This window comes from Poeciliopsis prolifica, unplaced genomic scaffold, assembly GCF_027474105.1.
Source record: "Poeciliopsis prolifica strain line A6 unplaced genomic scaffold, Auburn_PproV2 SCAFFOLD006, whole genome shotgun sequence".
Lineage (NCBI taxonomy): Eukaryota > Metazoa > Chordata > Actinopteri > Cyprinodontiformes > Poeciliidae > Poeciliopsis > Poeciliopsis prolifica.
The window spans coordinates 8,043,086-8,070,755 of NW_026562381.1; the positions used below are offsets into that span (position 1 = coordinate 8,043,086).

General features: G+C 38.3%; 3 protein-coding genes across 5 annotated transcripts; 2 read left to right on the top strand and 1 right to left on the bottom strand.

The window, feature by feature from the left end:
- The first annotated feature begins 3,726 nt into the window (after positions 1 to 3,726).
- LOC129360641 (tryptophan 2,3-dioxygenase A-like) lies at positions 3,727 to 8,757 on the top strand. Its single transcript, XM_055030965.1, has 12 exons — positions 3,727 to 3,854; positions 3,974 to 4,070; positions 4,170 to 4,260; positions 4,416 to 4,486; positions 4,739 to 4,866; positions 4,962 to 5,148; positions 5,278 to 5,385; positions 5,497 to 5,608; positions 5,738 to 5,795; positions 6,328 to 6,407; positions 7,270 to 7,360; positions 7,555 to 8,757. The coding sequence occupies exons 1-12, from the start codon at positions 3,820 to 3,822 to the stop codon at positions 7,706 to 7,708; spliced, it is 1,212 nt and encodes a 403-aa protein (XP_054886940.1). The 5' UTR covers positions 3,727 to 3,819; the 3' UTR covers positions 7,709 to 8,757.
- LOC129360642 (cathepsin O-like) lies at positions 8,683 to 19,729 on the bottom strand. Its single transcript, XM_055030966.1, has 8 exons — positions 19,473 to 19,729; positions 18,114 to 18,219; positions 17,825 to 17,949; positions 14,656 to 14,823; positions 14,440 to 14,561; positions 10,321 to 10,484; positions 8,994 to 9,086; positions 8,683 to 8,890 (listed from the first exon to the last, which is right to left on the bottom strand). Exons 1-8 carry the CDS (start codon positions 19,641 to 19,643, stop codon positions 8,856 to 8,858), a joined length of 984 nt encoding a protein of 327 aa, XP_054886941.1. The 5' UTR covers positions 19,644 to 19,729; the 3' UTR covers positions 8,683 to 8,855.
- Positions 19,730 to 20,772: 1,043 nt separating this feature from the next.
- Positions 20,773 to 26,495, top strand: LOC129360790 (ankyrin repeat and SOCS box protein 5-like). 3 transcript variants are annotated; one of them, XM_055031199.1, is made up of 7 exons: positions 20,773 to 21,111; positions 22,243 to 22,322; positions 23,769 to 23,876; positions 24,102 to 24,252; positions 24,665 to 24,799; positions 25,985 to 26,176; positions 26,299 to 26,495. In XM_055031199.1, the coding sequence occupies exons 1-7, from the start codon at positions 20,907 to 20,909 to the stop codon at positions 26,424 to 26,426; spliced, it is 999 nt and encodes a 332-aa protein (XP_054887174.1). In that variant the 5' UTR covers positions 20,773 to 20,906; the 3' UTR covers positions 26,427 to 26,495. The 3 variants fall into 3 exon arrangements, with proteins under 3 accessions (XP_054887174.1, XP_054887175.1, XP_054887176.1); XM_055031201.1 differs by lacking the exon at positions 20,773 to 21,111 and adding an exon at positions 21,670 to 21,981; XM_055031200.1 differs by lacking the exon at positions 23,769 to 23,876.
- The last annotated feature ends 1,175 nt before the right edge of the window (positions 26,496 to 27,670 follow it).

The window sequence follows — 27,670 nt, forward strand, 5'->3', positions numbered from 1 at the left end:
ATTACTTGTGATTAATCATATTTTTTGGAAGGTTGAGACCAACATCAATAGCCCCACTCCGGTCTGATTAATACCTACCCTGGAGATTCAATCAATCACTTCAAAAGAACCTTTCTGGAAACACGAACCGTTTTAGAAAAACAACACACCACATCGTGATCTTAAAACAGACGAGGAACAAGGTGACCAAAATCCAGCCGCCTGGAGAAACTGCCAGATTTATTTCTATGTGTCTGGGAATCAAAGTTAGAGCAAATATCCACAAACTGGAAAAAATGAGAAGTCAGCCAATTAATATGACTCCAAGAGAACATCAAGAACACTTACAGGACGTCTGAGCAACACAAAAACTGCCTAAAATCACCTCCATGATCACTGAGACATTTGGAAGATGTTTTGAGATATTTCAGAAAGTATGTGTCACATTGCACCAACCAGAGAGCTAACACAGCATTTCAGAAAATGAACATTACAGTGAGTCAAACATGGTGGTGGCAGCATCATGGTCTAGAACAATCAACTTTCAAGCAGAAAATCTTGAAGGAAAATGTCTGACTATCAGTTTGTAACAACTTTATTCTTTTTTTCCTCTTCTTTTTCTCGGTTAAACAGACTTTCACAGAACTAAAACTGAAAGTTTCTCACTGCGGTGAAAAGTAGTTATTACCAAAGTAATTATTGAAAATCCTTACAATTTCAACTACTTTTTACATCAAGTCCATTTAAATGTACATTTTAATGGAATTAAAAAAGCAAAAACAGAACAAATTAGTAAGGGAGTAAATACTTTTGCATCAAGCTGGATGCAGCGCTCCCTTTCAGAATAATTAGTCCTAAAACCTGCAGAATGAACATGCAGGTCACACGGCGACATGTTTGTTGTTTTATTTTTTCCTTGTTTGATTCCTGAACACTTTTCACGGATAAGAATGTTGACATTTAAAATGATGGGCTGAGAGCTGAAAAATGATTAAAAGTTATATTAAGATCACAAATCATAGCTGGAGGCAAGGCGCGCTGCTTGATAAAAACATCCACGCAGCAGGAAATTATGACTGCAGAGTTCAAAGACATGGAGGGGAGACAGTTATACGAGTAAACTTTCACAGGAAGGGTTCACATGGCAGCCAGAACAAAAACAGGACATCTCCTCTCTTCCTTTTTAATCCGCCTCAAACTCAGACCTCCGAGATGACTCACAAAGACACCTGTGTCCTTCCAGCATGATGGACGGGTTTGTTAAGGCTCAGAAAATCTACAATGATGGCTTCATGTCATCTCAAAGACTTCATCTATCATAACCCGTCTCCACTAGAGTCCTATTTATCCCAGCTAAATGGGAACAAGAACAAAGCTTTTTGGGGCTGCCGCTGCTCCTCATGCTACACTCGTACCTTGTCCCAATTCAGAAATAGCTGCTTATTACCATCCCTCTGATCTTGTAGGACTGCTGCACACATTGATGGGACTCAACTTGGTCAAGTCCACAAAGAGCAGCAAAAAAAACACTAAGCTAATTATTTGGGAGGTTCACAGGGCGGACTGTGAAATCTTAGTTTTTCGCTGTTGAAACCGGCTCAACGGTTCTCCTAAACGGCTGCTGTGACTGACGGCGTGTTGCGGTGGAGGCCATCGAGCTTGTCATTATTTTCTACAGAACCTGCCACCTGAGACCCAAAGCAAACAAACAGTTCCCATGAACTTTGTGTGACGGCTGATACTGCAGGTGTAACAAGGCTGCGTTTCCAAACCACTGTCCTCAGCAGCTCTCAAACCGCTTTCTACAAACAAACAACTTTTTCTCTGGAGACTGTCGGAGTGTTTCACAGAATACTCTTAGAACAGTAATGAGATGAATTAAATATTAACCGAAGTGCAAATATTTACAGATGAATGACCTGCAGACTGGCAGCAATGATTTCCAAAAAGCATGTGGATATGTTCATAAAACATTTAACACACACAGACATACACACACAGAAAAAAAAACCTTTAAAATTGCGTCTGATTCATTATTAAGCCACGAATAAAATTAATTTTAAAAATGTGATTTTTTTCCAAGAAATAAAATAAATACTTTTATCATCATCATGAATCTGCAGATGAGACATTTCTGTAAAGTCCACGTCAGTGCAGGGCGTTCTGTGTAAAGAACAGAGCAGGTCCATCTGTTATGCAACAGAAGGTTGTTTGATTCATCACAAATATAACAGTAAACAGCAAAGCTGACCTTGGACCTGTCCACATAGACGTTCACTGCTCATTGTAAAACACTCAATCTAATGTTATTAACAATAATTATGATAATCCAAGAGATTCGCAAGTTTTTAAAAAGCCAGAAATTTTAAATTTAAAAAGTTTTTATTTTACTAAAGTTTAGATAAAACTTTAAAAACTCAAATCTGGAAGGAAATGTTTCAGCTGATGGTTTAGTTGATAATTGGCCGAGTTGATAATTGGCATAAACCAACAAGCCAGTTGATAGTTGGCTTGTTGGTTTATGAGTCCAGAGTCATAAACCGAGTTCATGACTCTGGACTCGGTTTAAGTTTCTAAAGAGGTTCGATGTTTCTTTTTTGAAGGATCTATTTTGTTTCATGATCAGAAAACTGTTCATGAGACTGAATATCAAAAAAGTTGTTTCTGGTGAAAGTGTAAAGGCATTTTCGAAATATGATAAAATGTCTGCTTAAGATTAGAAAAAAAATGGAAGATATTTTGTGTAAATGTACTCGACTTGTTTTGTAGAGACATGTAAATTAACAGCAACAAACGTATTCACAGTCCTTCAATTTCTCTGATTTTGCTACATTACTAATTTATTTTAAATGGATTTGATAATATTTTTCTCAGCAATCTACAATCATATGATCTCATTATATCTTCATCTCATATTGTTGAGGTATTCTGGGTTGCAATCACACCTTTAAGTCATCTCAGGTATATCTTCACATGCCTGCTTTACTTCATAAACCTGTTTTGAGCATTTTCCTCCTTCTCTGCATAACCTTTCAAGCTGAGTCAGGTTGGTTGATCACAGTCATGTTTAGATTCACTTTATGGCCACTCAGGGACAATTCAACTCTGTCGATTTATATAGAGCCAATTCACAACACACCTTGCTTGAGAGACTTTAAGGATTTTTTTTATCATTTAGTTTTATTTCTAAGGAAACCCAGCAGATTGCATCAAATCATTGACTTGCACTAATCCTGTAGCGACAACAAACTTGAAGTCATTGGCTTTGCAGGAATTCCTTATCCTGAGCATGCACATAGCAACAGTGGAGAGGAAAACTACCCTTAACAAGAAGAAACCTCCAACTGAACTGAAGCTGTAAGGAGCTTCTGTCTGGCCTTGAACATGTCAATCCAAACAGTCCAACTGATCTCCACGGAGGTGAAGGAAGAAAGACCTAAAATAGAAACAGAATTACAAAAATCAGAACTACCTGCTGGGTTCTCCTGCAGATGAGGTTCTCCTGAAAGCTGCAGTGAAGGTGAGCCGGGTTTCCTATCCAGCTTTTTATGTTAAACCTCAATGTTTTCAGCTGACACCAAAAATAATCAGCTTTGATTTCATGAAAAAAAAAGTCACTGTGAACTTTTGTCTTTTTTTTTCATGGTAACAAAGTCCAGACTGTAACCAGAGTTGAACATAAACACAGACAGCATGGGGCAAATAGAGGCGGGTCGGATGGTGACTGATTGATTGGATGAGTTGCATCTTTAAAAACTCGAGCTGAGTTGAAGACCATTTTAGTAAATTTTGATGAAACGAAGAGGAGCACATCTCTGCTGCAACAGACTAGGATAAACCATGAGTGGATGTCCGTACTTTGAGAAGAAGCATTTGTATGTTTCAGTTACCACATTTAAGGACTTTTATTTCTTTTTTCACAAACACAGTAAAATGCAAGCCTGTTCATTTCTGTTGATAAAAAAATAAAAAAAAGACTTCTTTCATATTGCAGGTTATTCAAAAGTAAACCACCTATTGAAGGAAGCCAGGATGCCTCGCAGGCAGGGGAGCACAGTACAGGAAGAATCATCTATGGAGACTACCTTCAGGTAAAACAACAAGGCTCACATTTTATCTTTGGTAAATTTTTAAGAAAGAAACTTAGAACCAACTATATGCTGTTTGCTTTACTTAATTCCAAACGTCAGCTGGACAAAATAACCACAGCTCAAGTGTTGCAAAGTGAACTGCAAGGCAATAAAATCCATGACGAGCATCTTTTCATCGTCACCCACCAAGGTACAGTTCAATATGTCTCACTGGTGTTTAATCAAGCAGAAAATTATTTACCTGAAAGTGGATGACCTACTTCACTGTTGACAGCTGAGCATCTTAACTTCCTGATCTGATGCAGATGTATTTATGATGTTTAAACCTTTGATTTTTTATTTCAGCATATGAACTGTGGTTCAAGCAGATTCTTTTTGAGATCGATTCAGTGCGGGAGATTTTCATCAGCGGACATGTAAGTCACACAGAAAAAAACATTTTGTACTGACATATTTAGAGCCTCAATGTTTAAGGTTTCAAACTGTTCACAAGAGTCAGATCTCAGCGTCTCTGACTGAAGTAAAGTTTAAATTTAGAGCTCAGGCAGATAAAAACAAGAAGGTCTAATTGCCCCAAAACCGAAACATGTCTCATTATTACTACAGCTTCTTTGTGTTAGAGGGTTTTTGGATTATTAGTCAAGTCATACGTTGTTTTATTCCCTAAGGTCAGAGATGAACGCAACATGCTCAAAGTCAACACACGGATTCACCGGATAGTAATGATCTTCAGACTGCTGGTCGACCAATTCGCAGTTCTGGAAACAATGACAGCGCTGGATTTCTTTGACTTCAGGTAAACTCATTAGAAACCTCATGAATAACTACATATTTAGGCGATATGTCTTTAATAAATTGCTTGTGGTTGTTTATTTGATCTTGTGTCTGCAGGACGTACCTGATTCCCGCTTCTGGATTTGAAAGCCTTCAGTTTCGACTTCTGGAGAACAAAATCGGGGTGCAGGACAACCTGAGAGTTCCTTACAACCGACGGCATTACAAAGACTACATTAAAGGAGATGACACTGAGACTCTTCTAGAGACGGAGCAAGAGCCAACGCTTCTGAAGCTGGTTGAGGTTCGTCTCTGTCCCTCTTGCCATTGATTCCCCTGATTTAGAGCCACCACGTTAATTCACATCACAGTTTGATTGGACCTGCTCTGAGCAGGAAACAAATGGCATAAAACCTTTGGGCCATTCTTTCAGGAGTGGCTGGAGAGAACGCCAGGCTTGGAAGTGGATGGATTCAATTTCTGGGAACGGCTTGAAATCAATATATTTGACGGGCTGAATGTGGAGGAGAAGAAAATCGAGGTAAGAAATGACTTCAGCTCCCAGAACAAACTTTACCAGCTTCGCCCCAGAGTGCATGGATGATTGACAGAACCTGGGTTTTTTGTTTGCGGGCATTGTTTATTTTTGTAGAAAATGCCAGAGTCAGAGGAGAAAGAGAAGCTGATGGTTGAGCTCGTCAAACAGAGAGAGCACTTCATGTCCCTATTCGATGAAAAGCATCATGACCATCTGGTCAGCAAAGGTAGCTGTTTAATCAGACTGCTGGAAATTGCTTCCTCAGAACAGAGTCCTGTCAAGTTTGAACTTTTGCAACACAAATAAAGTTTATGTTGCTTCAAATTAATTAATATATTTTGTTTTTCCTAACAAGGAGAACGACGGCTGTCTTACAAGGCTTTACAAGGTGCTCTGATGATTTACTTCTACAGGTAAGTTAAGCTTTTCTTTGTGTTTCCCCACCTTTAATTTTCGAGTGAAACTGCAGCATTTACACCATATTATTACACTTCAGACATTACTTTTTATATCTGGAAGGTGTTGGCACCTCCAAAGGGACTAACTTAAGAACATCTCAGTGCAAGTTCCAGAGGCAGGGGTGCTCATTAACTCCTCCCCATAACATTTCCATATCACAAGCCTGGTTCTGAAACCCTGTCAGCCAGACGACACCAACAGCACTCGTAAGGAAGTCTTGAGGAACCTTCAACATTCTGAGCATGTCTGTCAGATTTTCCTAAAGGTGTCGTAGCTGCGTAACACATGTGATAAGGACAGAATGTCACATGAGGCTCATTAAGGCTTCAGCAGAGCTAACAAAGTCATCCGGCAGCAACTGCACAGTGATAATTAGTGCAAAACTGCCGAGGTTGTTGGTGGTGCACAGGAGACAGCTGCTCTCATTTTACTCCCATTAAAATTTAGAAGGATGTTTAAAACATCAAACCTTCCTTTACCTTACAGGGAAGAGCCGAGGTTCCAGGTTCCCTTCCAGCTGCTCACATCCCTCATGGACATGGACACCCTCATGACAAAATGGAGATGTAAGTATTTCTATGGGACCTTCTGCATATACTGTGTTAGCAACAGAGTGTTTTAGTTATCTTAAAGCCAGAACTGGATAAACAGAGACTGTTTGATGTTAAAAAGTGACTCAAGTGAGATGTCCAAAGAACCTGGAAATGATTTATGGACAGGAGGATGATATTGAGGTAAAAAGGAAAAAGGGTGTATGGTTTTCAGTGTTTTTTGTTTTTGTTTTGTTTTTACAAAAAAAAATTCATATAGTTTCCATTTATATTCAGCTCTCCTCATTTTAATAAAAAATAAAAATTTACCTTAATAAAATTCAATGCAATCAAATTGTGTGTAATTTAATCTCAGTATAACGGGTAATGGTGCGAGGTGGGGTTTCAGTAAAAACAAATCCAAATTTTATTAGTTGCAAGAAAGAGAGATATGAAGAAAAGCTTGAGAAGTTTGCCACAAGTTATGCAGCAGGCACAGCAAACGTGGTGTTCTCGTCAGATGGGTCTAAAATTGTTTTTTTGTTGTTTTTGGTTTTCATGCAAGATTGAAAATTAAGCATAAAAGCATTGGTGTGTGTTGCAGTTTATCTATTTTGCAAGGAAGAGGCAAAATCTCTTCTTTGCCTTAGAGGTTTCTCTAAACCTCCATCAATGGAGCTGAATACAAATGGATCACACAGTTTTCTTTTGATTGTAAATTAACTTTTAACCTAATATATTCTTTTGAATTATGTGTCACTTTGTGTTTTGTATCACATAAAACCCTAACATGAAAAAATGTAAAAGTTAAAGGGATATAAATACTTTAACAGTGCAGTGGCAGCACAAATGATATCAAACCAAAGATTGTTACTGTTTTTCTTGTTCTCCCTTCAAGACAACCATGTGTGCATAGTACATCGAATGATTGGCAGCAAAGCAGGCACCGGGGGCTCATCAGGCTACCACTACTTAAGATCCACTGTCAGGTATTGTTTAATTTTAAACATCACTCTGCAGAGCCCATCCAAGATGATTTAGTTGAGGACAGAACAGAGATGCTCTGCTTATCGAAGAATAACCTGCTTCTCAGATATTGTTCCCAGAAAGTTTGGACTTTTCAGAACAACAGCATTTTTTTGTAGTGTCCAACGTACAACTGCATGATGTTCTTTCTCTTTAGTGACCGCTACAAAGTGTTTGTGGATCTGTTTAACCTGGCAACGTTCCTGGTGCCTCGTCACTGGGTGCCCAAACTGAACCCCAACGTTCACACCTTCCTGTACATGGCCGAGTACTGCGACAGCTCCTACTGCAGCAGCGAGGACTCGGACTAGGAGTTCATCTCAGCCGTCTGTTGTGGCTTCCCTTCGCTGTGACAGAGATCACAGCAGGGGAGTTACTTGCCAAGTGTGTAGGTGTAGGACAGCCCCTGTGTTGGGCCAATATATGCATGAGTCAGAGCATCACTCTGACTTAAAGTTGATTCAACTTTACTTTACGCAAGACCAATAAACATTGTAGTAAAAGTCATGTAAGTAAGTAAAATGATGAACTTTACTCTTTTATACCAAATTAAATGGATGTAAGGGTAACTCACCGAGTGTATAAAGAAAAAGATAAGATTGAAATGCATAGTTAGAATTGTAAATATTAAGCTTTAGCACATGGTAAAAATAAACCACAAAAATAAAAATAAAATGAGTTGTAGAGCTTATGACATAATGTCTGACATTAAATATTTCACGATACCGAATGAAGCCATTTTACTTTAATCTTGTCTCAGAGTCACAGTGCGGCAGACAGCTCCTTGATAAGACCTGCTCAGATGTTACCTCAATAACTGTTAAGTAAATGAAGAAGAACTGACCTGGAGGCAAGCGGATCAGTGGGTGGAATGATCAAACCTTGTGCGGAGGGACAACGATGCAGGGTTTACAGAACGCCTTTCATGTCAGCGTGTCACAGTGGGCTGCTTCAGACAAGCCGAGAAGCACCTTCAGTGAAACAAAGTGTAAATAAGATGAAATCTCAAGCATAAAAATGTCAATGTCTAAAGATTTGCACTGCTTAAATATGATGATATCAAAGAGAAGCCATGAATTATTACATAATCCTAATGATGTAGCTCTTTTAGATGTGTTTTGTATAGCATCCTGCATAATTTTGTAATGTATTTATCTACTAATTCATTATATATTTGTATAGAGGAATTATGAGTTCTAATGTGTTTTGTACTTAATAAGATGTATTTTGCATAGTGAAAATACTTTTATTGTGTCACAGTTTGTTGTTATAATCCAACAGTGGCAAACATATGAAGGAGGTTTATTTGTTTTTGTGACACAAGATGGCTACATTTCAATAAAAGCATTATCCACAGTGACACTGAAGACGAGCAGATGACTTATTTCATTTTGGCAACGGGAAGCAGCCGCATGCAGTGACTCACACAAACCCATCTGACTCAAATATAAACTGTCATCAAAGAAAAACAGCTGCCACAGAATCTGCGATACCTGGGAAGAAACCCAAAAAGAAAAGCGTGATTAACACTTTAGGAGAACAACAGACTGCATTAATGCATCAAAACACGCAAGAAGATGAAGGAAATGAACTCACCACAGATGTTGCTACCGATTTTTACATAAACGTAACCCTGATCTCCCCATGCCGTTCCCCAGGAGTTCTGTACAATCCAGTAAGGTATTTCTCCTAGGAGTTAAAACATGCATTTCATCAGCTTCATAGGTTGTTTGTGTTTATGCCTTTACATAAATACTGTTTTCTTTCTATAATACACCATAAATAAGACTATGTTAAATTATTCAAGCTGAGAAATATGGAAATCAGTTAGGGGTCCACTATGTTAGGAATTTAATATGAGAGTAAATAGCAACAGTTAAAGAAAACTCAAACTGCTCTGTTTTTGTTTCTAGGCAAGTCAGAATTACCAAAACTATTCCCATCTGCCACAACAATAAAAGAATATCAGATTTATTTATTACTGTCTTTATTACTTTATTACTGACTAAGTTTGCATACAGAATGATTTATGTCTCTTTAAAAGTCACTGATCTTGTGAAGATACTGTTGAAGACAGAAAGACAATGAAACAGGTCCTGAACTGAGATGGGCTGAAAGGAGGAAGCAAAACACAAAGAGAACCATATCTAGCCAACTGGGACGCCTGCAACATCCTAATCCTTTTTCTACATTATGTAAAAAAATATTCAAACAATAGCTAAAGACATCAGCCAGGAAGTTAAAGGTTGGGTCCAAATGGGCCTTCCCAATGGACAATGAGTCCATTCAAGTAAACCCAAAACATCTGACCGGTCTTAGAGTTCAAACTTATTTTAATGACATTGATAAATAAATCTGACAAACTATTTTCTCTCAGTTTTGGCTTTCATCAAATTGTAATAATTTAGTTGATTCTAACTGACCTAAAACAAGAGAGGTTTGGTCTGATTTCACTTCAGACAGTGAGAAAAAAAAGGCGTAAGCCTTTTTTTCCGATGTATGTACATTTCGAGATTAAACTGAGAATTCATCAGCTGGTTAGAGGAATAGTGGAACTGGATGAGGTCTGGAAAAACAAAAATTGGTTCTACACTCCATTTTTCTTTAGCTTTGGAGTCCCTGATGTTGATCATTTAAACAGACTGGAAGAGAATCTAACAAACTAAGTGATTGAAAATTTTGGTGTGGAATAAAAGAGTAAACTTAGAATCTTCTTAGAAACAAACGTGAGGAACAAATTGCAAGGAACTAAAATCCCCACATCTTAGTTCCCTGAATAATATATTCCCCTTCGTGACAGTGGGCCTTTTTTCGTTCTCCCGCAGCACTAAATTGTGTAAATTACTTTTAAAGCCCACATTATCTAAAGCAGAATACAGAGCCACATAAATGTTCCCATTGCATGTAGTGCAGGAGTTTGTACCAGTCGTGTCGTATCCAACAACCAGGACAGCATGGTTGGACCATTGGCTGGAGCAGTGGTGCTGGATAATGCCTCCCAGGTAATCCTGCCAACTGACAGCATCCACGATGGCAGCCAAAGGACCGAACTGCACCAGCTGACCCATCATCGCCTCCTCTTGACCGCTGTAGAAGAAAATTACAGAAGCATATTCTCTATGGGTGGCTTCTTTGGCCTTTTGATTAACTTGCTATTTGAAGAACATGAGAAAGTCAGAGAGCTGAACATGTACTGAAAGCTTGAAGATTCTTCAAACATCTGAAAAGATGGACATGCTTCTGCCATCGTCTCACCATTAAAGTTGATCTACTATCCATATTTCTCATTAGTTCATCTGCTTTTGAACAAATATGACATATATTCTCTTTTCTTCTACAGTGAACATATGCAGGCCCCCTTCTGTTGCCCCTTCCTGTCATCCCGCCAGACGATTCCCACTGGGGGAATCTGTGACACCCTCCGCTGCCAGGCTCATTACACGTCGTCCATAGGGCCTGTTTCTATGTGACGAACTATTCTGAAAAGCCACTTTGACTTTGTCACCGTGTTTGTGTTTTGTTGTGCTGCAGTAAAGATCTGGCCTACTGATGATACAACTACTAGCAGAGACGTCCCACTCCTGAAGACGGGGCAGGTCAACAGAGACATTTTTATGCTGGATCAGAGAATTGTTGAAAAGGGTAAAACGAGTAATTCAAGTGGTAGCGTGACATTGGCATTTACTCAGACTGAAGATCATCTTTACTTTGCTTTAAGTTGTGCTGAACAAGGCCAGGCTGCGCTTGTGGAAAATTCAGAGGAAGTTTCATTGACAAAGACAAATGTGGAGTTATCTAAGGAACAAAACAATCAACAAAGGGGATTAGCAAAGACAATAAGAAGGAATTCAAAACACAAATGTTAGCATATTCAACTCTCACACTTACTGTAAAAATGAGAATAATGAGCCGTAAACTTCCTTCAATGTAGAAAATTGCCAAATGATCTAAGTGCTGACTGGAGTTTTCTAGTCGATCATCAATCTTTAAAAAGCCTCACCTGTCAATTCAAAGGTTTTTGTTGTTTAACTGACTGTCAGGTGTTATAAGGTCAACAAAAAACAATACCTCTGAAACACTACCAGCTTGTTTTCACTACTAACAAGGTAGGGATCTGAAATATGAATAAAAACCTTCAGAGAATTGCTGCCCAAACTAGTAAATTAAAATAAAAATCAGTTCCTTTAGACTTTTATTTTTCACCTTAAACTTTTTTCAACCCTCTCTCAAATCCTTTATTGGTTCCAGAGGAAACTTAAATGTCAATGTAATTCATACTATTCAAGTTTCTTCAAATATTCACTTATGTCTCTAGCTTAGTTTGTGTCCAGGTGAACACAGAGGTATTTATGCTTCTCCGTCATCTCCACTTCCTCTACCATGAGGGAAATAGTGTTTGATCGAACCCAGTTTGTACTGAAATCTGCAATCATCTCTTTTGTTTTGTTAGAAAATAAGTCACAGCTACCAAAAACTGGCTAAACGTAAGATTTAATGACAGTCTATGATAGCAGCAGAAAGCAGCAGCTCTGCCCTGCTTGAGTTTGATTTAAAGTACTTTGATTCCATTGGGGGCTCAGAAGGATTTTCTGCTATTATTTAAGAACCTGAAGTTCAATTATTACAGAAAATTATGACCTTGGTTTCCCTTAATCTTCTCTCAGCCTGAGATCTCTAAATCTTTTAAGTTATTTTATTAGGCAGGCTCTTACAGAGCCGTGGAAAAATGTTGTATAAATAAACTGCTTGAACATTCTCACATCATCTAAAAAAACCACCAACTTTAGCATATTTTATTATGGTTTTTATGTGAGTGACAGACCAACACCAAGAGGGTTATTATCACAAAGCAGAAGGGAAATTATACATGCTTTACAAAATGTTTCAAAATACAGATCTGAAAAATGTGGCATGCCTTTGTCTTCAGAGCTCCAGAGTTTTTGCAGCACGAAGCACCTAAACCCCTAAAAGCTCAGTTTTGGTCTCAACTGAGCAGAGCACATTTTTTGGGAACCAGGGCAGGTTTATTGCATTTGAAGCCAGAGAAAGTCTGCAGATCACCAGCAATCTGAGAGTCCTGCTCATCCTGACCTCCTTGGACAAACATGGCTGTTGATAAACATTACAGTGAACTTCACTCAGAACTATGAACAGATCAATTCGAATTCTGGAAAGTTGGAGCGTTGCTTCACGATGTCGTCAGTCTCTGTGCTCATGGTGGTTTTTACAGCTCGGACTGGAGGCAGAAAGATTTTTCTTACATCTAACAGAACACACCTTTTGAAAAGCGGAACAACTTTCATGTTTCTGATGTTTATTCCTTTCATTTTTTCACATTTTCAGAATGTGTTTTTTTTTCTTGAATCATTTTGCTTTCTGAACACAGATGTGAGGTGAACACATCCATCTGATGGAGATCCAGGGTCCTGCAGTAGTAGCGCAAATCTGCTCTCAAGTGAAACACTTGAACTCTCCCTTTTTCAGCTGCCAATTGCTGTGTTCTGCTAAGCAGAGGCTTATAAGACTCTTTGCCTGGATGACAGTCCAGGCCAGCTGGTGGCAACACAAACCAGTGGGCATTTGGCCACGGTCATCACTCATCCTCCCATTTCCCTGGCAAGTGATTTATGCGTCTCCTTTGCACGTGAGATGATTACAACTAGCAGATTTATTACCAGCCCGACTGGTTCTTATTATTGTTGCTTTTTCACTGAAGTTCCTTTTGAAGGAACCTTAAAAATAAACAGTAACTGAAGAAGAATCCAATTATGCTTATAGCCTCCTGTGTCTGGTTTTATAGTCTACATTTAAAGCGTTGCATGTTTTATCAAGGAGTGGTATCAACATCTCTTTAAACATTGAGCTCAAACATAGGCACTGTGACTGAAAACTATCATTCAGCATATGAGATGTTTCAAATATTACATTTAGTTTAGTCTTACAGTTGAAGGAAGAAGTGCAAAACAAAATGGATGACAAATAAAACTTAAAAGCTCAATATAAACTATCTTGCCATCATGAGTAAAATCAAACAACAATATTTTGCCTCTCATTGGCCACAACAGATGACTCAGACAGAAACACACCTTTGTGCTACTGAGCTATCAGAACCTGTGTTGACAGTCGGATCACGGTGGTCTGTGATTGGACAGGACAAATCCTACACCCTCTGCCCTCTGTACCTGTTCCTCTTTGACCACCAAATTAAAATTCATAATTACATTCATTTTTAGCTTTTACTATATATAACTAAAACCAAATATGTGCATGCAGATATTAAATCACACCAAACTTTTACTTTTTAAGATCAGTTAGGATTACCAGGATTATTTTCAGCTGCTAAATTTTAGAAAATCTGTTATTGTTTTAATCACTTTTTCCAAAATGTTTACATACATTTCCTCAGTGATTTGTAGAATTTATGCTTTCTGACTTGGACATCCTTCCACAAACTTTCCACAATAGTTTGCTGTAATCTGGTCCCATTGATGGCTACACCAAAACATTAAATTTGTTGTCTTAAACCCCCTTGTAATCACTTAGGCTGGATGCTGAAAGTCATTCTCTATTTGGAAGGTAAGTTTGAGCCCCAACTTTAACTTCATAGCTCCTATCCTGAAACATTGCTTTAATATTTCCACACAAGCTCATACCCTCATAAACGTAGATATTATGTGTTCTTGGGTCTGTAAGCTCATTGCAACACTGATCATTCCATTGGTTTAAGGCTAATTAATCTCTGGACAATAAACTAAAGAAATAAACAGAATGCGATTAGTTTTTTTTTTTTTTTTGTTGCTTTTGGAATAATGGTTTCTTCGTAGTGAGTTCCCTTTCAGCCCAAGACGGTATGGAACTGTCACTGTGGATTCTGTGTCAGGAGTTACACAATTCTCTTCCTAATGTCTTCACTGACATATTTAATAATGTTAGTAATCCTGACTGGTTTGATTAATGTCAGATAAATAGAAATGAGTGGTTTTAAATGCCATATATATGTAGTTTCAGCTGCTCATTGTGCTTTAAAACGTTTATCTCTTACCTGAAGCTGTGCAGGGAAAAGTTCCTCACGGCAACACCCTCGTGTGATGGGGAGAAGAAATGGCACATTCCGGTTTTGGCCTTGTATGGATAGTCTGAGTGACTCACCAGCTTCACTCTGGTCTACAGTATAAAGAACATGTCAGTTTGAGCCATAAATTTAAAGAACATGTTAGCAGTCAGTTTGGTTTAATGTGTAACGCAGTGCAAACTTCACCTGTTTTAACCAAGCGAGAGCGTGGGAGGGCGAGCCTCCATTGCAGCCCTCATTCTTATAGGAGCAGTCTACAACTTGCTGCACACTGAGCTGCTCCAGCTGCGAGCCTCCCATAGCATGAACGGCCTGTATAGCACCGACTGTGCTAAACGCCCAGCAACTCCCACACTATAAAAAAAGAAAACAGTGAAATAAGTTAAAGAGCAAAATATTGCCAATGAAACATTTAGTCTGATAGCATTTATGTTCCATGGAATTGTAGAGGTGGGTGATGCCTTTGTGCAAAAATCAGTCCCACTCATATAAAGTCTCCGAGTTCAGACAAAAACTGAATCTGTGTATAGCAGAAAATATTTGTTAAATTACAATAAATTAACATTAATACATTTTCAAATCTATTCTTTTGCTATCTTGCATCATAAAGATGGATGAGATGACTAAACCAAATGAACTGTGACTAATTGCTTTCTGCTGCCACCTACTGACAGAAACACTTTATAACTAAATTCTTGGGGAAAATGTAAATGAATAAACTCCACTCTCATCTATTAGCGACAAGATGAAGAAATACATAGAGCCAGCTGTTTCTCAGCTTTAGAGAGACGATCATTTCTAATATTCATAAAGCATAAAATAATTCTTGTAATAAAAATGGATAGAAGTCGATTTCATTCCCTTCCAGAAACCAGTAGCTATTTCATTCAGAGCATGCAATACCTTATTATGTGGAGAAATAGTTTTTTCCTTCCCCTCTTTACTATTTTAACAAATTTTATTCTTCACACCGCATGGAGATCACTACATCATGTTCACTCCCTCAGCAGAAATTCTCATAAATATTATAAACCGTTTGCTGTGTGAAACACTTGATTTATTTTTATTTTTATCAAAGTGGTTTTATGGCTTAAAATCAATATAGACGCTAAATTCCACCCTGTTTGCCTGGACTGGAGATAAGTATGCACCAAGCATACAAAATATTAAAGCCATTTGTGAGCACTGAAATGCACCCAGGCTATAAATGAGGAATCAAGACAAGGATACGTTGAGTAGAGAAGAGTTTATCTGATGTAATTGACTTGATATTTGGTGTCTGTGTGCATGGCATCATGTTTTATCTTCTGCCTATCAATTAATCTTGTGTGGAAACCCAGCCCAGGAAGGGCCACAGACAAGCCAGACAATAAGAAATGCGAGCAGATAAACTGCCGGCGAGCTGAGGTAGGTGAGTGCAGAGACTCGGGTCGTTTACGGACTCTCCCAGGAGCACTAAACTTTCTCTGTACTCAAAAGGATGAAATATACACCATGTTATCATGCAGCATTCTCCTGTATAGGTTACGTCTCTCCCCTAGGAGAAGTGCTTTAGAGTGAAAATATCATCCCCTGCAGCAAATTGACTTACTAAAGAGATAAAGGACAAAAAGAGCAAAAAGTGAACCTTCATAAAGGACATGCAACAGCTCCATTTCACTAAGCCCAGTTCTTTTGGAGCCCAGGTCCCCTCTGCTCGTTGAGCTGAAGTCTCAAAGGCTTGGTTTGTCATCGTTTCATTGCTTTTCCTTAACGATTGAACTCCCCCGCCACTCAAATATGTATTCTGTCCATTACTACTTCAGATGAATGTTTGACCTTCAGCTGAACTCTCCAAGACTAAAATTGATTTGCAGAAGGGAGAACTCTCTGTGCACTCGTCATAAATCTTAGTTTGAGACTTCTAAATATATCCAAGATGAGGGGAAGGTGATTTGGGTGTGAAAATGTGAACGTTTCATTTAAAGAGTTTAAATACTTGGCAATTATTTATTGTTATTACCAAAATAATTAAAGAGTAAGTGGAACTCAGGAATTTGGACGACATAACTGTACAGTAGCTGCAAATCGGATATTTCAGGAGGGATGAGTTGTCCATGAAAAATACCAATCCTGTTTCTCACATGAAGCAAAAATACAGACTTGATAAGCGAGAATGCGTGCACCTGTGCAGCACCATTGACCTGCCGTATATATCTGCATTTTGGAGACAGGAGGAGCTGGTGAGGCAGATGGTGAGGTGACGAACTGAAGCCAGATTGTCGAAACTAAATGTGTGAACCTCTCGCACCGTAATTTAATTCCAAACTGCGACGTGGTAAAATATCTATTTTATGATAAACATTTAAACTTATGCTCTCCATTTAAAATGGAACGGCAGCTAAAATCTCAAATGAAAGTTTCCACTAAAGCCCTGAGCTGAACTCTGCTGCCACTAACGTTCACTGCGAGCTGTGGAGAGCACAGCAGCTGCTGAAATGTGGAGAAGCTGCAGGAATGCGGCAGGTGGCGGCTTTCAGTAAGGTCAACCTTGGTTTTTTTGCCAGTACTGACTGAAATCCTTTCACTCCACCCACATTAACCAGGTTAACTGAAGAAGTTATTGCCATCTGTTTGAAACATCTAATCATAAAACTAAATAATATAATTAAACAACGTTCAATTACTGCACATGCATTATTGCATTAGACTCTAGTTTAATAGATCAATTTTTTCTTGTGCGCAAATGAAGATGTAAATATTTTAATTTCATTTGAATGTATTCACATTTTTTCAAGTTGAAAACAAAAAACTCCAACTAACGTTTTTGAGATCTGATGTGACAAATACAAAGCTGTGCATCATTGTGACAAAGAAAAAAGATTAGTCAAAGTTTTCTAATCTTCTTAAAAAAACAAAATCTGAAAGGTGTGGCATGCATTTGTATTCAGCCCATGTCAACTTTAGGTCATTTGGGGTTTAGCTCTACCAGCTTTGCAAATTCAAACTAAATATTTGCCCATTCTCCTTACATAACAGCTCAAGTTAAGTTGAACTGGATCGATATTTTCTGAACAGCAATTATCCAGGTACAGACTTTGACTAAGTCATTCTAGCACATAAATATATGTGAAACCAAACCATTTTATTGCAGCGCTGGCTGTATGTCTAGTGTCATCATCCTGTTGCAAAGTAAACCTCTGCCCCAGTCCCCCGAATGGTGCAAATACATTTTTTGATTATTTTGTTATGACCAAAGGATCCTCATTAGCAAATTTTAATGTGATGAGCTAATCCATGTTGTTTATTTCTGCTGACAGTGATTTGAGTGTAACAACGATCCAGTATATCCATCATCTGTCTGTATCAACCTTACCGCTAATTGGTTCTGGACTGGTGCCACCACTCTCTTATCCCTCCAGTCAAATTTGGCCGGAAGCCCCGCTCTGGTCGATCCAACGAAGCCAGGAGCACTGCTGCTTTCTGCTCGAAGGTAAACATCTGCAAATAAAGATCCAGGCCAGACTCAATCCTGGATACAAAGATCCACTTTAACAACGATAAAAGATCTTTATTTTGTCTTAACTTGCGAGTTTACAAACATTCAGTACTTGCAACTAATTCAATTCTGCAAGCTTCAAATCCACAAGGAATTTTTCTCTTACCCTTAAATTCCATCTGTGAAAGGTCAGAGAACTGGTTAATGCCATATGTAGCAGACTGTGTCTGCCTGGAAAATGAGTTCAGGTATAGATGTCGCACTGCAGCATTCTGTAAAAACACACATAACACAAATCCTGGATGATAATTAACCAGAAATAAGAAAAGCAACATTGAAATATTTTCTAGGAATAAAAAAACAGAGGGAAAAAGAGAAAAAAGAAAAAGAAATGAAATAAAATGCAAATTTTTAAATGTTTTCATTAGATTTAAAAAAGAAAAACAATGGATGTGGAGTTAAACTGTACATGATAACAACCAGAACAATATTATTCATTTATCACATATTTTAAAATATTTGCATTGTGTAACATTAGATTATAATGGTTAAACAAGAGTAATGTCTTGCACAGATTCTCTCACAAACCTTTCACATTTGGTTACAATTGGAAACTAAAATGTTTTTCATTAGGATTTTTTGTGACAGAGCAAAACAAAGAAAAGGTCTGCAATGTGGCTCCAGAGCCACAAGGCTCCACTGTGGTTCTTACAAAACCAAATAAGTCATTAATTATAAAGAGCATAAGGATGGGTTAGCAGCTAACGAATACCTAGAACAGAAAGCACCAATGGTACAAAGATTTTAAAATATTTGCATCTGCATTCTCACACAGTCTGTTTCACATTTTGTTACAAAAGGAAACCTGAATGTTTTTCATTAGGATGTTTTGTGACAGAGCAAAAAAAATCTTGTAAATTGTGCTATAAATCATATAAAGTGTCACACTAAATTTGTAACTTCATTTTTTTAACATATTTATTGAAAGGGTTTACTCTGTTGAAAATAAATGTTTTTCCCTCAGTGAAACTTTGATTAATTTTGTTATAAAACCAAAAACAATGAATGTAATTTCCTTTAAAAATAATACTACTAATAATTTTTGGACATGTTTTGAAGTCTTTTTCTGTGGGTTTGGTATTTAGTGGGTCTTTTATTTGCAAAGAATGCTGTTTGCTGGACGCAATAGTCTAAATATACACAGAAATATAACTGTATAGACTTTTATTTTTTACGACATTAAAATTGTGATTACGGTTCCACTTCCAAATATGGGCATTGTTTTGCTTCGTCACATAAAACTTTAAGACTTGTGGCTGTAAATTCAACGAATAAAAACTTTAGCAGGACACTAAACAATTTGAACTGTGACTTTAAGAGTTCAACTTGTGCAGGAAATGAACTGAGCTGCTATTTTTACAACTTTAGTGTCAGTTTATGTTTTTCCTAAACAGAAACTTTTGCACGCTTGTTTTAGAACAGTGTCGAGTTAAAAAGGACAAAAACATTCTCTCTTGTCTCTCACCTGAAAATTGATTTGACGACGGTTAAATTCCTCACTGTTGACTTCATACAGCCGGTGAAACTTCTTCCTGAACGAGTCGAAATCAATCCCAGACCCGTTTGAATTGGCAACACTTTCACCAAAACAAGCAGCAGTTACTAAAATGATGGAAAACATTTGCAAGGCCGCCATTTACACCAATTAACAGCAGCTAAACACGGAGAGGTGAACACAGGAAGGAAGGCTGTTCAATGTTCGCGGAAAAGGTGTTCGGTCACGCTGCGCGCACGCGCAGAACTGCAGAGGCGTTTCCAGGGAAACGCTGAGAGAACTGGTGTAAAAACAACCTGTTAAATATGATGACGTCACAGTTCAACCCAAATCCATTACCACTTTTTCCAGAATGAACCAATCAGCCTGCATGTGTCTAAATTGACACATTTTGCTTCATATTTGCCACAGATTGATTTTCAGATAAAAACAAACATGGCTGACAGGATGAGAAAACTGACTTGTTGTGAAATTCACATTCTGGTGGTGGATTACTGATGAGTGCAGTAACACATGCAAACTCCAGTCTACATTTCAAACAACTCTTATAAAAAGAAAATAAGTGTTAAATCTGGTAAAGTAGTTGTAAGACTAACTTAAACTAATGCAATGAATATATTTTAATTTAACTATTATTTTCTTTTATATCTAATAGTCATTTGCCCATATCTTTGTAATTTTTTTAATCAGAGAATGTTGAGTTGAATAACTGCACAGTATTATTTTTCATTGTAAATTTGCCCTAATTGCACAGTCTCCCCTCTTATTTATGCCTTTTTTGTGCGACTGGATGCCACCACTTACGCTTAGTCTGTGTTTTCACTCATGTGGCACATTAAAGACAATTTATATTCTATTCTATTCTAAGCCAAAGCAAATTGACACATTTTGCTTTTAAATCCACCAGAAGATCCATAAAAAATGATTGTATCAATTTCTTCTTATTCTTTGTTCTTTTCCTAATATGTTTAATTACTTTTACCCTCTAATGAATATTTATTGAGAAAGTACGCATTAAAAAATTGATCAATTAAATAATATGTACTATTAGCTTTTAAAACAAAATGCAGGTTCTTCAAAACCCATTTATTAAATCTTGCAAGAACCATATTTTATAAGCATACATATATATAATTTACTGTTACTAAAGGTTATATTCTCATGACCAAACAGGCACTTCTGTAATTTTCATAACTTGTGAACACACACACCCACAGGCAGTGTTTAATAACATTGCAGTAGTTGCTCTCAGGCCCAGTAGCAGCTGCAGGGCATTTTTTGCAGGCTGCACTCTGACAGGTCCGGACGATCAGAGAGTACAGTGGAAGAAAAGTAGGCAACTCTTGTGCCTTTTGGAGCAGCATCTGGTCCTGCCTTCTTCATAAGCAAAGCTCTTCTGAGGAAATGTCAGACCGAGCGGTGGAACTCACCAACAAGCCTTTCGCAGTCCAGTTGTCCAATGTCTACCTTAGCATTTTGGCACTGTTCTGCTTCAAGCTTTTTGTTAAGATTTCTCTCAACTTGCTGACATACTTCTATATAGTCCGTGGGAACCGTAAAGAAGCTGCCCGGATATCAGCAGAGTTCTATGACTACGGTCAACAACACAGTGAGTACTGGAAGAAAAGTTTTTGAATAACTGTGTTGAAGCTGTTTATCATAAAACTGGGTTATTTGAAGTAGAATTTGATGTAAAATATGACGAAACTACACATGTGTATTTAAGGGAGTCTCATAGTGACACTTTTGACATCACCTGTAAGGTCAGATGTAAGAAATCCTCCTCGTTATAAATCAAGGGCACATGCACCATATTTACATGATTTCTGTGTTATAAATACCTTTTCATTTATCCATTTACTCTAAAAGCCATTAATTATATGCCCATTTATAGCAGGGATATGAATTAATGGCTACTTTTCTTTCATTTCATGCTTAATAGCCACTTATAAATCCTGAACTATTCCATTTTAAACGAAGACTTGATCGGCCCAGCAGCTTTCTCTCTAATATAATAATAGAACCCAGTCATGATATCCTCCTTCTGCCGCTCCCTCCACCCCCCTCAGCCTGCCCTACTTTCCATTCCCAGCTATGCAGTGCACCCTGTCACACTCACACAGCAACCAAAACAACACTCCACATTCTGGGGGACAAGCGCCACGGAGACACATTCTGGGGCAAGACAGACACGACAACAACATAATCTGCAGCTATCACTCAAAGGGAATACCAATTAGCTCAAATCAGGATATTAGTCATGCTCCTGTAGATACGGTCTTCCTTGTTAGGAGGAATCTGTTTGATGTCTCTCTATATGTCTCTATTTGAAATGGCAGTTGAGGAAAATATGCTGCATGAATAAAAGGAGGAAGTTCAGTTGATTCTTATCTATAATTTATGATGAAAATGGAGGAGGAGAATAAAGAAGATGACAGCGTGTGGAATGCATCAGCTGTTATTCTGGATATTGACTCAGGTGTGTCTGGTGTGGGGGAGGGGCGGTGAGAAGAGGGGTGCAATTGACATTACACAATACTGACTTGAATATGTATCAAAAGGTTAGAACTAAAACAGCTAAAACAATATGTCTTGTTGGATTAAGCATCACAGGGACAGGTTCTTGTACTGTTCTGCATTGCAGTTTCTAAAGGTCGTGTTGCTCCTCTGGACAGCATGACGTGTCAATCTGGAATAAATGTGGGGAGAAGCAACCACTGAATTTATATTCCTGATGCAGGATCCTGGGCGGACCGCTCACCCCTCCACGACGCTGCCAGTCAGGGCCGCCTCCTCGCCCTGAGGACCCTCATTTTACAGGTGAAGGGAACACAATCTCTCAGAGGGTAATGTCTGTCCCCTTATCTGCACGCATGTTGGGCTTTTGTTGCCACCTCTGGTGCTGTTAAATTGCGTTCAGTGCCTTTGTAGACTCGATGTCTGATAAAGAGATAGAGGAAAGTGTGGGGTAGAAGTGATAGTGAGCTGCATACACAGTCCCTTGCAAAAGTATTCACATCCTTTAATTTTTTTTGCAGTTTTTGTTACATTAAAATTAGAAACTTGAATTAATTCTGTTGAGATTTTATGTGACAAACCAAAACAAGCTGTAAAATTATCATGCATATTTTTTTAGCCCCATTAACTAATTATTTTGCAAATCTTTGCTTTACAGAAGAATGGAAAAAGACAGCAAGTGTGCAGAAGAAGATTCTATGATCAGATCAAGCCTTAATCAAACTTGCAAAAAATAAACATAAGAACAGAAACACACCATCCCTTCAGTGAAACATAGTGGAGGCAGCATCATGCAGTGGGAATGTGAACTATGAAAGAAAATCTAATACCAAAGACCCGTTCACTTTCTGTCCGTTTACATACAAAAGAGTTTAGATCAAACATGTCTGTGTTAGAATGGACCCGTTTTTAACAATACCAAATTTTAATGGCAAGACTTTATTGTGTGCAGATGTTACCCATTAAAACTAACTGAGTTTGAGTTATTTCACAAGAAAGGCACATCAAGATGTCAAACTTTTGTAAGAAAATAACCCAAAAGAGTTTGACTGATGGGAATGGTATTTCTACAAAGTCGTGCCACATTTTTATGCCATAGAAGAGTTTAAAAAATGATGCATCTTTCTCCCTCGATTTTATAGTGCACTGCTTTGTGTTGGTTGATCCCAAACACTAAGCAGCATATTTCAAAACTTCTGTTTGAAGTTGAGACACATTGTGATGTGTGTGCTGTTGGCCCAGGATCTGTTGGCCTCGGGTTTATCTGTGTTAGGGGCTAGCACTGTCTCAATGCAAAATGAAACAATCTTATTTCCTATATCATTCTCAAAGAAAAGCTGGATTAAAAACTGCAATCTTTGTTTTGTTCTTCTTCTGCTCACTCACAGAAGACCATGGGCTGAAGTTTGAGATGCTTGGTTCACATCAGACACATCAGTGACAACATGACTGTATTCACATGGTGAATTAGTCGAATTTGAACCAGATTGCAGTTTGATCTTCACTTTAATTAGCAGGCTAATTAATCTGTGGGGTTGAAATGTGACTTTGCAGTAAAGTTCAGTTATCACTCAAAGCCGTAACTGACGATGAAGGCTCTGTCTTGTGCGAGGAGAAAAGCTTTGATAATGTTCATGTAATTCCCATTGTTCACCACTGGAGACTGACAGAGCACGTCTGATGCCGAGTGCTTCTAAAAACAAATTTTCCCACTAAATCTCTCTGGCTGCTGCTGTGCTGTGTTTCCAGGGTCACAATGTGAATGTTCTGACTATAGACCATGTGACACCCCTTCATGAGGCCTGCCTCGCAGACCATGTTGCCTGTGCCAGGGCGCTCATTGATGCAGGAGCGAATGTAAGTCATATTCTGGCCTGGAGACTCTTTAATGTTGCCATTCTGCTGAGGTCAAATGTAATTTCCATGGATGGGAAACTTCGGAAGGGGATAACAAATGAGAGATGTGCTGCTCTCCATCTATGGACACTGTAGAGCGATTAGATTGTTCCCCCTGGCGTTTGCCATTAGTCAACCTGCATTGTTAAAGATGGGCTAAAAATAACAATAAAAATGTTTTTACAGGTCAATGCATCTACAATTGATGGAGTCACCCCTCTGTTCAATGCCTGTATGGTGGGTAGTGTGGCTTGCACTGAAATCCTTTTGGAAAATGGAGCAAAACCCCAGAGCCTTGTATACCAACCTTCACCGATACATGAAGCGACCAGTAAAGGTATAACATAACAGAACATGGTGTATTGAAAAGAGAGCCTAAAGCCAACATTAAAGGGTGAAAAACTGCTTTAGCAGGTCATAAGCCGTTTACAATCCATCCAAAGAAATAGTCATAAAAGAAAAAGAAAATATTTCTGCTTTCTAGCTGAGAAACAGCAGCCTAGCTTCATTGATGGACTGCAATGTTTTCCCTATCAATATTTCTCCTTATCTGGGATTACATTCAATCCCATATTTCATGTTGTGTGTATGTCTCCTGCTCTGCTACAACACTCTTTCTAAATGTCCTACAGTGTAAAAAAAAACCCCACAGCTTTAAAAATAAATGAACCTGACCAGAGAAGACAGCTTGGAGAATCACCTCACATTGTCGCATACTGATTACTATCTTCATGCACCATTACTTCCAGGTCATTATGGTTGTGTTGAGGCCCTGGTGACTTGGGGGGCCGATGTGGACATGGACATTCCTCACCTGGGTACAGCGCTCTACACTGCCTGCGTCTGCCAAGAGCTGGAATGTGCCAGGAAGCTCCTGAAGGAAGGTTAGCTCGGAGCGCAGAGGATATTTACATCTCCTCAGAGACAGATGCAAGTCCTATGCATCCACACAAGCAGAAGTAGGATATGAAAGGTTAGGATATAAATCCTTACCCTGTGGAAATGGATTCTTACAGAGTCCACTGAACAAAACTTTAATGCAGCTGAAACCAGAAGTTTACATACACCAAATAAAAAGACAAATACATCTTTAAATAATCCAAACTTCCCGTCCCCAAGGGCCGTTTTGCTTACCAAAATTATGTCTATTTACTCATTTCTACAATGAGAGAGAGAATTTGTCAGACATTTATTTGTCTCAAAGTCAAAAGAATAATTATTATCTCTTTAAACAATGAGGGTAAGCCCAGATAATGATGACATCATGGCTTCTGATACACACTGGTTTCTGTTTGATACTGGGAATTGTAGATTTTCACCAGTCTGCTTCATCCCTGAGAACAATGTCCAGATGTTTGAAGGTGCTGCACTCATTTATTCAAACGATCATACACAAGTACAAACATGATAAGAGTGTCAAAAAAAATTAAAAACAGAATAAAATATACAAAAATATGAAACATAAGAGAATTAGACAAGAAGGTGGAATATGCACTCAATATTATGCACAATAATTTAAATACTAATACAGGCCAATAGTAAAGAGTAAATGATACTGCACATGTAGGAGTACGTCACATTCCCATAAGGTTACAGGACCTTTAAACCTGTTTCATAGACAGTAATATACCAGATCATACATAACAGCGAAAGTGATGCAAAAAGTTATAGTTATAGAGTACATTAGATTATAGATTAACACCACACTAATTCTTTATTAAATGTGAAAATCACACATCATTTTCCTTCCACTGTTTAATTATCTTATGTTGTAAAGTGACAAAAATATGAACAAGTTCAAGTGGAAGGAATAAGAGAGAATGGTTGGCTGTTAGTAAACAATCCACACACAACATATTATGCAGCTTATTTTCAGCTGATTTTTCATGCTTATAATCTCTCAATTAAAGGTAATGAGATGAAAAGGTTCTCAGGGTTAAAGGATTTTATGTTAAATGTGGTGAATTTGTAGATTTACATAAAAAGACAGAAATCTGAAGCTTGGAACTTAATGCTTATGAAGAAAAAGCTGAACATGATCTCAGATCATAATTTTTTTCATCCTACAGGTGCAAACGTTCAGAAAGGCAAATCGTTGGATTCGCCGCTACACGCGGCAGCAGAAAAGGACTGCACAGCTGTGGTGAAGCTGCTGCTGGACTTTGGGGCTGATATAAACGCCAGAAACACAGAGTTTCAGAGGCCAGTAGATGTGGCTCCACCCAGCAGTCTGACAGAGGGCTTCCTGCTGCTCTACGAAGGTACGACTCAACTGGGCTTCATGACTCCTCACATCCAGGCTACTTCCAGTGAAAAAGTCATTATTTCCTCATTTGTTACAAACAATTTCCAGGTCAGATTTTTGTGTTTTTTTTTTTCACAGCTACGCCGCGCCTGCTGAGCCAGTTGTGCCGTCAGTGCATCAGAAGCTGCGTTGGCCGCGACAGACTCCACCTTCTTTCTCACCTTCCTCTTCCCAACAGGCTCAAGAACTACCTGCAGTACCAATGACCAGCAGAACCAAGACAACGTGTGCCTAAATGGACTCTATGAAATAAACCTTTAACTAATCTAAACACATCAGAACCGCTTTGGCCGTAATGCTGTGGTCCCAACACACCATAAGGGATTATTTCAACCAGACACAGAGCAGACACTGAATAAAGGAAATTCCAACTGCACCAACCTACCAAAAGATGCACTTCAGCTCAGATCTTTACAGCCACCTATTATCACAATCAATGTCATATAAATGTGGGAGCAGCAAACGCAAACTGTGTCCAAGTTGTGACCCTCTAGCTGTAGACAGTCTTTCATGGTCAGTCCATGCCAAACATGCTTCACTCTGGACAGCGACACTCGTCTTTTAGCTTTTTCCTCTTACTGACAGGCTGGAGCCGTGTTGGTTGTTCCTGTCCATGTACTCATTTCATTTTACCTGGGCAATGTGATTGAGAAGAGTGAAAATTGGACACAACAGGGGACGTCTAATGGGATAGTGACCTAAAACACACACCAGCACCAGCTTTGTAATACATAAAACAGGCTGAATGATTTTTAAAATCACGCAGCCTCAGCTCTACTAATAATTCAGTTACTATGCTTGAAACAGGGTCCATACAAAGAAAAAATAAAACAAACCTTCCCATTTCTAAAAAGAAGAATGGTTAAATATCTAACCAGAATCATGTCAGATTCTTATTAATGGTTTCCCTGCAAATTACTAACGAACATATATCCAAACATTATTGGGTGAATCTTAATTTTTAAGCCTGCATCTGTATTTGTTTTTACCGTGAGTAGATTACAGAAAATCAAATAATTCAAACTTCAGACCCCATTTTATGTTTTTAAAACCACTCTGAAGTTTTAAATGTGTAAAATAATCATGGTTGAAAACCACAATGCATGGATGAAACTTCTGACTGGGAGTGTATGTGAATAAAGCTTACAGTAATGTTTCTGAATGTGAAGGAAATTGCTGCTGAAACTTTTAGGGGTCAATAGTCTGATTATTGTCATCCGACCAGATGCTATGAAAAGGTAAAAATCACTTCATTTCTGTATTTGTTGAATTTGGTGCCTTGTAAGTTCAAGCAACTAAACCACACAAGCACTTTATAAGGAAAAATATTGTTTTCAGAGGTTTTCATGTAATAATAACACTCTACAGTATACATGAGCAAGTTTCTTTTATTTGAAGTTGCAAGCACTGAACACTACTTGATGATTTATGATGCACTAATTTGCATTCA

Coding starts and splice junctions, on each gene's coding strand:
- LOC129360641 (XM_055030965.1), top strand. CDS start 3,820: ATGAGTGGATGTCCGTACTTTGAGAAGAAGCATTT. Junction 6,408..7,269: donor CCTCATGACAAAATGGAGAT/GTAAGTATTTCT, acceptor TCTCCCTTCAAG/ACAACCATGTGTGCATAGTA. Junction 7,361..7,554: donor TACTTAAGATCCACTGTCAG/GTATTGTTTAAT, acceptor CTTTCTCTTTAG/TGACCGCTACAAAGTGTTTG.
- LOC129360642 (XM_055030966.1), bottom strand. CDS start 19,643: ATGGCGGCCTTGCAAATGTTTTCCATCATTTTAGTAACTGCTGCTTGT. Junction 14,824..17,824: donor CAGTCCAGAACCAATTAGCG/GTAAGGTTGATA, acceptor CTTTTTTTATAG/TGTGGGAGTTGCTGGGCGTT. Junction 14,562..14,655: donor CTCTCGCTTGGTTAAAACAG/GTGAAGTTTGCA, acceptor TTTATACTGTAG/ACCAGAGTGAAGCTGGTGAG.
- LOC129360790 (XM_055031199.1), top strand. CDS start 20,907: ATGTCAGACCGAGCGGTGGAACTCACCAACAAGCCTTTCGCAGTCCAG. Junction 21,112..22,242: donor TGACTACGGTCAACAACACA/GTGAGTACTGGA, acceptor TTCCTGATGCAG/GATCCTGGGCGGACCGCTCA. Junction 24,253..24,664: donor ACATGAAGCGACCAGTAAAG/GTATAACATAAC, acceptor CATTACTTCCAG/GTCATTATGGTTGTGTTGAG.